Raw genomic sequence first — 13,309 nt, 5'->3', positions numbered from 1 at the left:
ACCCACATCCCTGGCCCAAGCGGAAACTGTATAGGGCCTTGGGGAACAGAAAGATAGAAGCACTCAAGATGCAGGAGCCCTGGTGTGCAAACTGCGCCCAGATCTAAAGGGTGCGAGTCAAACAGCTCCCTGCACCCAAATCCTGTGGGAGGGAAAGCTAGACCTTCAGAGGGGCAGACACACCTGGGAAGCCAGAGGAGACTACTCTGCCCACATATCTGACTCTAGAGGAAAATGCCTAGCGCCATCTGGACCCCCTGTACACAGGGACCCTAGAAAAGGCAGGGCAGACCCTTCTGGTTGCTACCCTCACGGAGAGCTGAAACCCAGCACTGAGGAGCGACTTCAGGCCCAAGACCAAAGGTAAGACCAACTTTTCTGCTCCAAGTGACCTCCTGGGTGGACTCAGGACAAATGCCCACAGGAACAGCTGAAGACTAGTAGACAGGAACAACTACACGCCTGAAAGCAGAACACTCTGTTCCCATAACTGGCTGAAAGAAAACAGGAAAACAGGGCTACCGCACTCCTGACACACAGGCCTATAGGACAATCTAAGCCACTGTTAGAAATAGCAGAACAAGGTGACACCACAGACAACATGATGGCGAGAGGAAAGTGCAGGAAACCAAGCAACAGAAACCAAGACTACATGGCATCATCAGAGCCCAATTCTCCCACCAAAGCAAACACTAAATATCCAAACACACAAGAAAAGCAAGATCTAGATTTAAAATCACATTTGCTCATGATGATGAAGGACTTCAAGAAAAACATAAAGAACTCCCTTAGAGAAATGCAGGAAAACACAAATAAACTTGTAGAAGCCTATAGAGAGGAAACAAAAAATCCTTGAAAGAATTATAGGAAAACACAAACAGGTGAAGTAATTAAAATGGAAATAGAAGCAATAAAGAAAGCCCAAAGGGAGACAACCCAGGATATAGAAAACCAAAGGAGGAGACAAGGAGCCGTAGATACAAGCATCACCAACCAAATACAAGAGATAGAAGAGAGAATCTCAGGAGCAGAAGATTCCACAGAAAACATCGAAACAACTGTCAAAGATAATGGAAAATGGAAAAAGCTACTGGCACAAAACATGCAGGTTATCCAGGACACAATGAGAAGATCAAACCTAAGGATAATAGGTATAGAAGAGAGTGAAGACTCCCAGCTCAAAGTACCAGTAAATGTCTTCAACAAAATTCAAGAAGAAAACTTCCCTAACCTAAAGAAAGAGATGCCCATAAACATACAAGAAGCCTACAGAACTCCAAATAGATTAGACCAGAAAAGAAACTCCTCCAATCACATAATAGTCAAAACAACAATTGCACAAAAAAAAAGAAAGAATATTAAAATCAGTAAAAGACACACCTATGGTCACTTGATTTTTGACAAACGAGCCAAAACCATCCAATGGAAAAAAGATAGCATTTTCAGCAACCAACAGACTGGGAAAAGATCTTTACCAATCCTACAACAGGTAGAGGGCTTATATCCAAAATATACAAAGAACTCAAGAGTTAGACCGCAGGGAGACAAATAACCCTATTTAAAAATGGGGTTCAGAGCTAAACAAAGAATTCACAGCTGAGGAATGCTGAATGGCTGAGAAACACCTAAAGAAATGTTCAACATCTTTAGTCATAAGGGAAATGGAAATCAAACCAACCCTGAGATTTCACCTCACACCAGTGAGAATGGCTAAGATCAAAAACTCAGGTGACAGCAGATGCTGGCGAGGATGTGGAGAAAGAGGAACACTCCTCCATTGTTGGTGGGATTGCAGACTGGTACAACCATTCTGGAAATCAGTCTGGAGGTTCCTCAGAAAATTGGACATTGAACTACCCGAGGACCCAGCTATACCTCTCTTGGGCATATACCCAAAAGATGTCCCAGCATATAAAAAAGACACATGCTCCAGTATGTTCATCGCAGCCTTATTTATAAAAGCCAGAAGCTGGAAAGAACCCAGATGCCCTTCGACAGAGGAATGGATACAGAAAATGTGGTACATCTACACAATGGAATATTACTCAGCTATCAAAAACAATGACTTTATGAAATTCATAGGCAAATAGTTGGAACTGGAAAATATCATCCTGAGTGAGGTAACCCAATCACAGAAAAACACACATGGTATGCACTCATTGATAAGTGGCTATTAGCCCAAATGCTTGAATTACCCTAGATGCATAGAACACATGAAACTCAAGACGGATGATCAAAATGTGAATGCTTCACTCCTTCTTTAAAAGGGGAACAAGAATACCCTTGGCAGGGAATAGAGAGGCAAAGATTAAAACAGACACAGAAGGAACACCCATTCAGAGCCTGCCCCACATGTGGCCCATACATATACAGCCACCCAATTAGACAAGATGGATGAAGCAAAGAAGTGCAGGCCGACAGGAGCCGGATGTAGATCTCTCCTGAGAGACACAGCCAGAACACAGCAAATACATAGGGGAATCCCAGCAGCAAACCACTGAACTGAGAACGGGCCCCCCATTGAGGGATCAGAGAAACACATGGAGTGCTACCGAATTCCTTCTATAAAGCCACAATTACTCTTATACCTAAACCACACAAAGACCCAACAAACAGAGAGAACTTCAGACCAATTTCCCTTATGAATATCAATGCAAAAATACTCAATAAAATCCTTGCAAGCCGAACCCAAGAGCACATCAAAACAATCATCCATCATGATCAAGTAGGCTTCAGCCCAGGTATGCAGGGATAGTTTAATATATGGAGAACCATCAACATAATCCACTATACAAACAAATTGAAAGATAAAAACCACATTATTATCAAATATGATATTGATGCCAAGCAACCAGAGCTTCCAGGGACTAAGCTACTACCTAAAGACTATACATGGACTGACCCTGGACTCTGACCCCATAGGTAGCAGTGAATATCCTAGTAAGATCACCAGTGGAAGGGAAGCCCTTGGTCTTGCTAAGACTGAACCCCCAGTGAACTAGATTGTTGGAGGGAGGGAGGTAATGGGGGGAGGATGGGGAGGGGAACACCCATAAAGAAGGGGAGGGGGAGGGGTTAAGGGGATGTTGGCCTGGAAACTGGGAAAGGGAATAACATTCGAAATGTAAATAAGAAATACTCAAGTTAATAAAAAAATAAGATGAATCAATATGGCTATTCATTGGAGATTCTAGAAGAGGATTCAAGGCAATAGCTTAGAGGTACAAAGAAGAAATTAACAGGAGCGTTTGAAAACAGTGACAAGGAAATGAAATCTGGCCCTATTTGAAACAGAAGAAATATGTGCTCCATAAAGACAAATGAGTCTATTCTTATTTACTTGAGTTCATTGTTTAATGTCAGGGTTGTTCTGACCTCTTTCTTTCTGGAATTCATAGGAAGCAGAAGGTGCCAAGAACAAAGCTCATTTAGCAAATGACAAAAAGGAGCCATGTGTTTACCTTGGTGTCTCCTTCCAGCTCCTAGTTCACAGCCAGAGTTCTTAAGTCCAAATTCAAGCAACAACTTCGACAGGGTAATGGAACACAGTCTCTTTGTCCAAAACATTATCTACTTGGACTTTACATGGTGCCTCAATCATTATGAGTATTTCTTGTCAAGATGGTTCTATTCTTTAAGAGGACTTTCATTCATTAAAAACAAACAAGCAAGCAAACAAACAACAAACAAACTCCACATATATGGAAGTAAGCAAGCAAGAGGGCAAGTTTTCTTAGCTCCCATGATATCTCAGGACAATTGATGATGATCTTTCTCTGAGCACTCAAATGATAATGGACTATCCAGAAATAATGTTCCTTTTGCAAATCAAGAAAGTCAAAAACCTCAGAAAATGGTGCTGCTGACAGTCTCTTCCCATGAGAATTTTTCTTTAGAATTCCAACAAGTTCTGAATCTGGAACATTCTACATTCTTGAATGGCCCACATCTTGAGACAGAAGTGTATGGATCACCTTGTGGGAATTGTTGTCTGTTCACAGATGGTGTATGCAGGATGGGTTTATCATTTAGGAGAGAATGTCTAGGAAGGGAGGGTTTTATTTTCTGGAGACAGGCTCGTGAAAGAGAGGAGAAGTATTTCCATCAATTCCAACATCTCACACTACTTCATAAGTAAGAAACATTCTGTGGACTTTTGAATCTTCTTAAAAATTTTGCTACACTTAACCGAAGGAAATGTCTGAGAGATATAATAAAATAGGCCAACATATGGCTTGTGTATTTAATGAAAACCGGCAAAAAAGAACATTTTGTTGCTTCAATGGCATTTATGGGCATGTGACTGGCATGTGACTGGAAATTACAGGTCTGTATCTATTACACAACAGTTGGAGTAAGATAACCCCCATTTCATTCTCATCTCTTGTTATTCTGTGGGTCTGAATTCCCTGCCATGGTTCAGTCCTGCTTGGAGGTTAACCTCATACATGACATCAGAGGCTGGCCTCTTTGTAGGGCAAGAAAGCTGCACTGCCAAACAAGGGTAAGAACCAGTGGGACACACACAACCCTGGGAATCCAGAGATCTGAGATGGTATGAGTTGAGCTGCCCACTCCAGGCCTCTCATGCCTCCTCTGGAGCATGTAACAATGACTACAACTGAGAGGACCGTGGTTGCTCAGTCAAGTAGCATAGCACCTGGAGTTCTTCTCCATGCCAATAAGGTATTTAGGTAGCCTTAGCTTTCAGCCAATCACCTTCTGTTCCTGGATCTTCTCATGGCCTTTCCCCCAAAAATGTATAGTCCCTGGTTCAGTCTGAATAAAACGTATACATCCATATTCACTTGTAATAAACAATCTGAACAATCAGAAAGTTGGTCCATTAAAGATCACCACAGGGAAAGGCCTTTGCCTAAATAAGCTCTGACTTTACGATTCCCAAACAAGGCCTTTTTTACTTTCTCACCCCTCCTCCCAAATATACCAGATCATGCCTGTCCCAGGCTTCACTTTTCCCTTCCTGCCTGTCATGAAGGCAGCCTAAGGGGAAATGTGGGAAATAACCAACCCCTGTTCCTGACTTCCTCTTCAGGCAGTACACCAGAAGCACCGCACCCAGGTACCCATAGAGGAGACCGGGAACCACAGCATTCCACAGAGACACCACTTGCCCTTTCTGTCTAGCATGTAGAAGTCTCAGATGATCCAAAGGGAAATGTGGGCTATGAACTCCTTGTTCCAGTCTTGCCCTGCCTTCTCTGGAGGACCTGGAAGAAAGGCAGAATGCAACATGACACCTCTTTCTCCATAAAGTTCTATAAAACTCAGAAATGGTAAGGAGTTGTGATAGTTCAAGACAGGAATTTCAGCAGAGAACTTTACACACAGACACATCTCTGCTGGCAGTTAAATGTCTATTCTTCATGTCAAGAGGGGGTTTCCTTTCGTAAGTGCTTCTCTTGATCTACTGTGTTGCACATTAATCACTGGTGCACATCCCACTATGAACACTTCCTCATAGTCTTTCCACAGGAAGAACATGATCCTCACCTCCCACAGCCTGGCCCTTTTCTACAGCAAAGGAGACTTCAGGTTTGTCATGTCCCTCTCAAAACAGAGACTCAGCTACTGCACCCTGCAGTTTGCCACATTTACACTTGATTAGTGATCTTTCATGTGACTGACATGACCCTTGACACGGCATTGAAAAATCACCGAAAGTGGCAGCTGTGATTTCTCTGTAAGAGAGACATTATCTGATCCTGTCTGATATGGGGTTGGAAAAGAGAGAGGGCATGGCCTCACTAAGGGGTTTATAGGGAATCATAGTAACCATGCTATGGGAAATGGCCTGTTTCTTTTATATTTCTGAGAAGGCAAAGTGACATACACAGTAGAATAGAATTCTGGTTGGATAACAGGGTAAACAGGCTTAGATAAAGTGCTCTAGAAGGCAGACAGGGAGAGGAAACTTCAGAGGAAGAAAGTCCTGAATTAGATCAGTGAGGCCTTTTGTTTTATTGTTTTAAAGAGTATGTCTCATTTCCTAGTGCAGGCTAGCACACACTTAAATTTAAATGTAGTCTACACCAGTTTCACACACATGTAACCTTTGTCCCTCCTCCCTTAGCCCACCATGTTCTGTGTTTACTGGTATAAGCCAGTATAGCAAGATGACGGGGGTGTGGTGTAGGTGTTTTCTTCAAATGCTTCTCAACCATTCGAGATTCCTTGGTTGATAATTCTCTCTTTAGCTCTGCACTCCAAATTTAATGGGGTTATTTGGTTCTCTGGAGTCTTCTTCAGTTCTTTGTATATTTTGGATATTAGTCCTCTATGGGATGTAGGATTGGTAAAGATCTTTTTCCAATCTGTGGGTTGCCAATTTGTCCTACTGATAGTGTCCTTTGCCTTACAGAAGCTTTTCAATTTTATGAGTTCCCACTTGTCATTTGTTGATCTTAAAGCATAAGCCATTGGTGTTCTGTTCAGGAAGTTTTCCCCTGTGCCCAAGTATTCCTGTCTCTTCCCTACTTTCTCTTCTATTAGATTCAGCATATCTGGTTTTATGCAAAGGTCCTTGAACCATTTGGACTTTAGCTTTATTCATGGTGATTAGAATGGATCAATGTGCATTCTTCTACATGCAGACTGCCAGTTGAGCAATGCCATTTGTTGAAAATGCTGTCTTTTTTCCACTGGATGTTTTTAGCTTCTTTGTCAAAGATCAAGTTGCCATAGTGAGTGGGTTCGTGCAGTTTTTATCACTATTGCTCTCTTTCTATAGTATGGCTTTGATGAGGATGGTGATCCCCAGAAGATTTTATTGGTAAAAATAGTTTCCCCTGTCCTGGGCTTTTTGTTATTCCAGATGAATTTGAGAATTGCTTTCTAAATTGAGTTGGAATTGTGATGGAGATTGAATTCAATCTGTAGATTGCTTTTGGTAAGATGGCCATTTTTATTATATTAACCTTACCATCCCATGAGCATGTGATATCTTTCCATCTTCCGAGGTCTTCTTTGATTTTGTTCTTCAGGGATTTGAAGTTCTTTTCATACAAACCATTCACTTCCTTGGTTAGAGTTACACCAAGATAATTTTTATTATTTATGACTACTGTGAAGGGTTTGGTTTCCCTAATTTCTTTCCCAGTCCTTTTATCCTTTGAGTAGAAGGAGGGTACTGTTTTGTTAATTTTATATCATGTTTGCTGAAGTTGTTTATCAGTTTTTTAACTCTCTGGTGTAATTTTTCAGGTCGCATAGGTTTACTAGCATATCATTTTCAAATAGCGATATCATGACTTCCTCCCTCCTAATTTGTATTCCTTTGATCTCTTTTTGTTGTATAATAACTCTCTTAGGTTTGGTCTTTTTTTTTTTCATTGTGTCCTGAATTTCCTGGATATTTTGGGTTAGGAGCTTTTTGTATTTTTGCATTTCCTTTGATTCTCGAGTCAATTTTTTTTTCTGTATCTTTTACAACCAAATTGAGTTTCCCTCTTTTATCTCTTATATTCTATTGCCGATGCTTGCATCTATGACTCCTGATCTTTTTCCTAGGTTTTCTATCTTCAGGGTTGTTTCCCTTTGTGATTTCTTTATTCTTTCTATTTCCATTTTTAGATTCTGGATGGTTTTGTTCAAATCCTTCACCTGTTTGGCTGTATTTTACTGTATATATTTAAGGAATTTATGTGTTTCCTCTTTAAGGGCTTCCACTTGTTTACCTGTGGTCTCTATTTCTTTAATGGAGTTATTTATGTCCTTCTTAACATCCTCTGTCATCATCATGAGATTGGATTTTTAGCTCAGAATCTTGCTATTCAGGAGTGTTGGGGTATCCAGGGCTTGTTTTGGTGGGAGAAATGGGTTTTAATGATGCCAAATAGCATCAGTTTCTGTTGTTTATATACTTGTGCTTGCTTCTTGCCGTCTGATTGTCTCTGATATTTGCTGGCCTTGCAATCTACTGGACCCAGTCCCTCCAGTCAGCCTTTAAGCCTATGAACCTGTGTGTTTCAGAGCTCCTGAGCATCAAGGTGTCTCTGTGAGCCTGTGAGCTTGGTCATATCAGCACTTCTGGGGGTCAACCTTTCACTGGGTAAGTTTGGGGTGCAGAGCTCTGTAGCACAAGTTCAGTTCCCAAGCACAGATGGAAACCAGGAGGATTGTGTTCCCAGTTGTCTGGCGGTACCTGCATTCCCTGCCCCCCACCCCTGTGGATCCCAGTCAGGCCAGGTATTGGGGAGGTAGTGGTGGTCTTACTTATGAGCCTGGGTGTGTCAGCACTCCTGGGGGCTTAACCTTTCCCTAGGTGGAATTGGACTGTGGAGGACTATAGTGTAATGTCAGCTCCTTGATGCAGATCTGTGTAACAGTTTTAATTTACAAGCTTTTTTTAAACACGTTCTGAAGGTGGAGTTGTTTCTCTAATATTTCTTTAATACATTACGGTTATAGACTTTTGTGTGTTAATTTTATATTTTGCTGCTTTACAGGTTTACATATGTTCAGATCTATGAGTTTGACCAGGCTTATGGGTTTATTGGAGCTAAGAGTTTGTGGTAGACTCCTTCAATCTTGCCTGCCGCCATCGACAATCACCAGGTGATTTCATTTTTTTAAAACTCTTGAGAGTTGGTGGCAGCCATTCTCTGGAGAGTGATTAATGGTAACTGCACACAGAAAAGAAGTGCTTGTGAAATAGTGTTTAAAGGGACAATGAAGGGACACAAAAAGCACATGTGTTTCTAGTCTAAATTTTTCTCTTTCCCTAGCAACTTGCTGGGGACTTCAAAAGAGAGTTCAGAAACTGCAGGCATATAGCTTCCTTTACATGTGTGGGGCAGGCTTTATGCTGCTCTAAAACAATATTGGAAAGATGATTTAGTCACTGGCTCTATCAGTGACCTGGAGTCTTTGGAAAGAAACATGATGTGATGGCTGTCCTGCTCCCAGGATTCTAATAGACCTCAGATACTGACACACAAGTAGAGGTGGGCACTTTAGATGCCATATAGTAGGCGATGTCTTGAGAGAAGTCCTCAGTGCTGTATACATTTTCATGATAAAAAGCATCCAAAAAGTCTCCAAAAGATATTCTGAGGGATAGAACATACTTAAGTGAGAGAATGTCTGCCCCAGAATCAAAGATATAAATAAACCTGGCAGAGATATCAGGCAATAATTTTATCATATGTTCAAGACTGTTGGCTCTTGTAGTGACTCATAAATTTCTTCAAGTAGGTCTTGTGACATTATTTGGTGCAGAAATGTGTTTGTGGCCAAGTCCAACCATTTAAGCACAATTCTTGAGGCACAGACTGTAGAAGGAAAGAACTCTTGTCCTCTGACCTATACTTGTATACTGTAGCATATACATATACATTGCAAGAGGGAAGGATGGGAGGAAGGAAGGACGATAGGAAGAAATGGTAGTATATTTAAGGTCAAACCACCCAGTTAGCACCATGTCCATTGGATACCACTGAAATCCATGCTTCTGCTTCATGAGCTACAGAAAAAAGAGCCAGAACTTAGCCATACACAGAAATAAATCAAACCAGTAAGATACAAAGAAAACATAATTTAATCCATATTGACTGGATGTTTATTTAATTTCTCCTTTTTCAAATATTTTTGACAGAATTAGCAAATAATTTCTCTTATAAAAATTGTGCTCAATATTGTAATGTTAATAGTCACAAGCTTTATGAGCAGTCACTTGCCCGAGGGCAGGACTTGTAAGCCTCGCAACGTATAAATATCTCTGGTCCCCCATAGGCTTTGGGAGAGTTCATTTGCTCACCATTTGCTAAGTAGAAAACTGAAATGAGCACCATTAAGCTGAGCCTGTGTCTTCTGATCATGCTGGCTGTTTGTTGCTATGAAGGTGCGTATTATTGATTATTCCAGCCACAGCTTCTGGTAAGTTTGCCTCTTTGAACAGTTGGTAAGTTTCTGTGTAATAAGGAAGAGGTCAGGAAAAGAGCAATAATTTAAAATTTCTCCCAACCCTTTTTATTAGCTATCTTTAAAAAAAAAAAAGCTCACATGTGTTCTACTGATTTCCTTCTATATAAGAAAGTTATTGGGGCTGAGGCTGTGGAAAGAGCCAAAAAGGGCACTAGGAACAAAGTTTAGGAATTACTTTTCATTAAAGCAATACTGTCTGTTATACTATTTTTCACTTTTTGTATGTGGGAAGATGACTTGAGAAATCTCTCTGATCCTAACAGTCAATGTCCTTGGAATCTGTAAATCATACATCTTCAAGTCTTTCAACAAGACTATGAAGATAAGCAGGTCAGATTAGTCTGGTCGGTGTCCTGGATGATATACACTGTGCGGTTGTATAGAACAGTATGATGTCTGTTTTTTTACTTAACTAATTTTCATAGATGATTCATTTATATATAAACAGAACATTCTTATGGACTCTATGCCTTCAAAATGAACCAAGTCTCATTGGCAGTTACTCTCTCTTTCCTTTCTGTAACTCCTGTCTGCCTAGGTATTCCTTATCTATAGCCTAACTTTTTCCCTACAGTCTGACAGAATCTGTTTAAGGCAGAACCTATTCAGGCACAACATTAGGAGGCTAAGCATAACATTGACATGTCCCTGGGAAAACTGGGTCTGATGGCACATCTCTGTGATCCAAGCTAGATGAGATTAAAACAAGAGTAACATGTGTCTGAGGCCAGTCCAGGCCATCTGTGGAGATTTGATTTTTGTTGTTTATTTGTTTTCAAGAGGTTTTATGAAGATGTGGAACCTAAGATTAGGAAAGTTGATTTCTTCAGTTCTACTCAAATATTTATCATAGATTTATACAATCCATAAGATAGGTATCAGTTTGTCTGCTCACCCTTCCCAGGTGACTTTGAGCATCATTGTGCAAAAGCAAAGCTTTTCCCAGGTCCCAGATGTGCTCTTGTGTGAATCAAGTGACCAATTCTTGTAATTATAGCTCTTTACTTCGAGCTGTACATGATGCCATGACCTAATTCTGACAATTTCAAAAGGTCACCTCTCTACACATAAGCAGTCTACTCACTTTTTATTTTTCCTGCCTCTTGTAAAATTCCAATTCTGTTATTCATGTCAAGTTGGAGGACACAAAAATCCTTTTTTCAACATTTCGAGACTCATAAATATGCTACTGAAGATTCAGTCAAGCCTGAAACATTTAATGCTAAAAAAAGGGGGAATTTCAGGAAGCCATAGATATTTAGGAATTCATAGATATTCACTAAAATCCAGAAACATCAAGAACCAACAATAATCTTTCTTCAGTCTTTTGCTGTGTGATTTTGAGGAATTCATGCAGTTCCCAGAGTGAGCCACAATATTTTATATATTCTGTCCAGTCTGCAGTCTCCAATCGGAAAGTAAAATGCAAAGACAATTATAAATGAAAAGTATCCAAGTGATGCTGGCACTGGGAGTGAGAGGTGGGTGGATCCTTGTAAAGTTGAGGTTCCAGGCCAGGGTACTCTGCAGAGGGTGTTCCAGGATAGCCAAGGATATACAGGAAAACCCTGTCTTCAAAGCAAAACAAAAGAGTAATTTTGATTAAGTAAACTCTCTTTCTTCTTATACTCTCCAGCTAATGCTAGCCAGATCTGTGAACTTGTTGCTCATGAAACCATAAGCTTCTTAATGAAAAGTGAGGAAGAACTGAAGAAGGAACTTGAGATGTATAATGCACCTCCAGCAGCTGTTGAAGCAAAACTGGAAGTGAAGAGATGTGTAGACCAGATGAGCAATGGAGACAGATTGGTAGTAGCAGAAACACTGGTATGTTCATTTTGCTTTACACTCTAATAAGGCCACAAATGACATTGACCTGACATTCTGTGGGGAAACACCTGAATGGCAGGAAAGGACAGGGCATCAGTGATAGGTTTCTTCATAGATACGTTGCTGATCTGAGTTCAGTTGTAAACAGTAGTTGGGATAGGTGTCTTCTTCTGGAGTTTCATCCTAGATACAACACTCTCATGGCATCCAAACAAGGATAAATAGGGCCCTACCAAAGGAGGTTTCCTGGCTAACTCTACTGTCAATCTGTTGGGGAGTTTGCTGAAAATAACATCTTTGCAATGAATTGACATTAACTTCATTGAATACCATGGGAAATGTTGGTAAATTAAAATCCCACAGATGAGAAAAAAGCTGGAGACAACCTCCTAAAGAGCAAAGTATTGGATGGATGCATTTCTCTGCCAAATTTGCTGGCCCTGCCAGGAGCCTGTGAATCTCCTGTTTTCAGTACTTCTTACCCACTTTTGCCCTGAGTCTCCCTGGTTATCATATTAGAAGGAAAGTAGGGGCCACAATTCTGAACCATCAGAGAAAGTTATTCCTAGGGAACAGGGACACACTCTGTCCCCTCCTGATTACAGTGAGATCACAGAAAGCTAGGGACTTGAGCTGTACTACTAAGTCCATTTAGAATATATTCATCTAAATTTGGAGTTTCCACTAATATGCATTATTTGATGTTATTTCCCCTAGCAACCTTTGCATTTTCACTTCTCTCTTTCCAATGTCCCTTTATGGACATTGGAAAGAGAGAAGTGTTTGTTAACTTTTCTTCTCCAGGAACTTCCTGACTCTCCTCACGTTTCTTACCTTAATTTCTGCTTATTTCTAGGTATACATTTTTTTGGAATGTGGTGTGAAACAATGGGTAGAAACATATTATCCTGAGATCGATTTCTACTACGATATGAACTGATTTTTCCTGTTCAATGTGATGGTTTCAAAGTCTTGCACCAATAAATTATTCTCCTTGCATTTTGCTGTTTGTCTGTTGTTATCCTAAGTCTCAGGTCTTACAATGAACAGACTTTGATAAACAAAACAAACAAATAAATGAATGAATAAATAAATAAATGACATTTTCAGTAATGGTAATATGTAAGAGTAATCTGTAATGTGTTTGTTCAAACATCATCCTGCATTTCCCTGCAAGTAAGTTCCACATTTCTGTGGCCACAAATAAAAGTGATTAAAGATGATGACAAACATTGGCTTCTTCTGTGGCCACTGTACTAATTGCTCTGCCTCTTTGCTACTCCTGTTCAATGTGTCATTCACTGCCCAAGCATGCCAATTCACTATCTTCCCCATTCAACCTATGGTAATTTTTATAAGCTCCATATTCTGGAATAAAACCTCTGGCTATAAGCAACCAGAGCTTCCAGGGACTAAGCCACTACCTAAAGACTATACATGGACAGACCCTGGACTCTGACCTCATAGGTAGCAATGAATATCCTAGTAAGAGCACCAGTGGAAGGGGAAGCCCTGGGTCCTGCTAAGACTGAAC

At 40.4% G+C, this 13,309-nt stretch overlaps 1 protein-coding gene across 1 annotated transcript; it reads left to right on the top strand.

Moving 5' to 3' along the window:
• The first annotated feature begins 9,758 nt into the window (after positions 1–9,758).
• Scgb1d2 (secretoglobin, family 1D, member 2) lies at positions 9,759–13,005 on the top strand. The gene is made up of 3 exons (NM_177482.3): positions 9,759–9,862; positions 11,582–11,772; positions 12,632–13,005. Exons 1-3 carry the CDS (start codon positions 9,802–9,804, stop codon positions 12,713–12,715), a joined length of 336 nt encoding a protein of 111 aa, NP_803435.1. The 5' UTR covers positions 9,759–9,801; the 3' UTR covers positions 12,716–13,005.
• Positions 13,006–13,309: the final 304 nt, after the last annotated feature.

This window comes from Rattus norvegicus, chromosome 1 (assembly GCF_021556685.1).
Source record: "Rattus norvegicus strain SHRSP/BbbUtx chromosome 1, alternate assembly SHRSP_T2T, whole genome shotgun sequence".
Taxonomy (NCBI): domain Eukaryota; kingdom Metazoa; phylum Chordata; class Mammalia; order Rodentia; family Muridae; genus Rattus; species Rattus norvegicus.
This window is presented reverse-complemented; position numbering and strand designations above follow the sequence as displayed.

Excerpts from the sequence above, each read along its gene's own strand:
- Scgb1d2 (NM_177482.3), top strand. The coding sequence starts at position 9,802 with ATGAGCACCATTAAGCTGAGCCTGTGTCTTCTGATCATGCTGGCTGTT. Across the intron at positions 9,863-11,581 it reads GGCTGTTTGTTGCTATGAAG|CTAATGCTAGCCAGATCTGT; the intron begins GTGCGTATTATT and ends TATACTCTCCAG. Across the intron at positions 11,773-12,631 it reads TGGTAGTAGCAGAAACACTG|GTATACATTTTTTTGGAATG; the intron begins GTATGTTCATTT and ends GCTTATTTCTAG.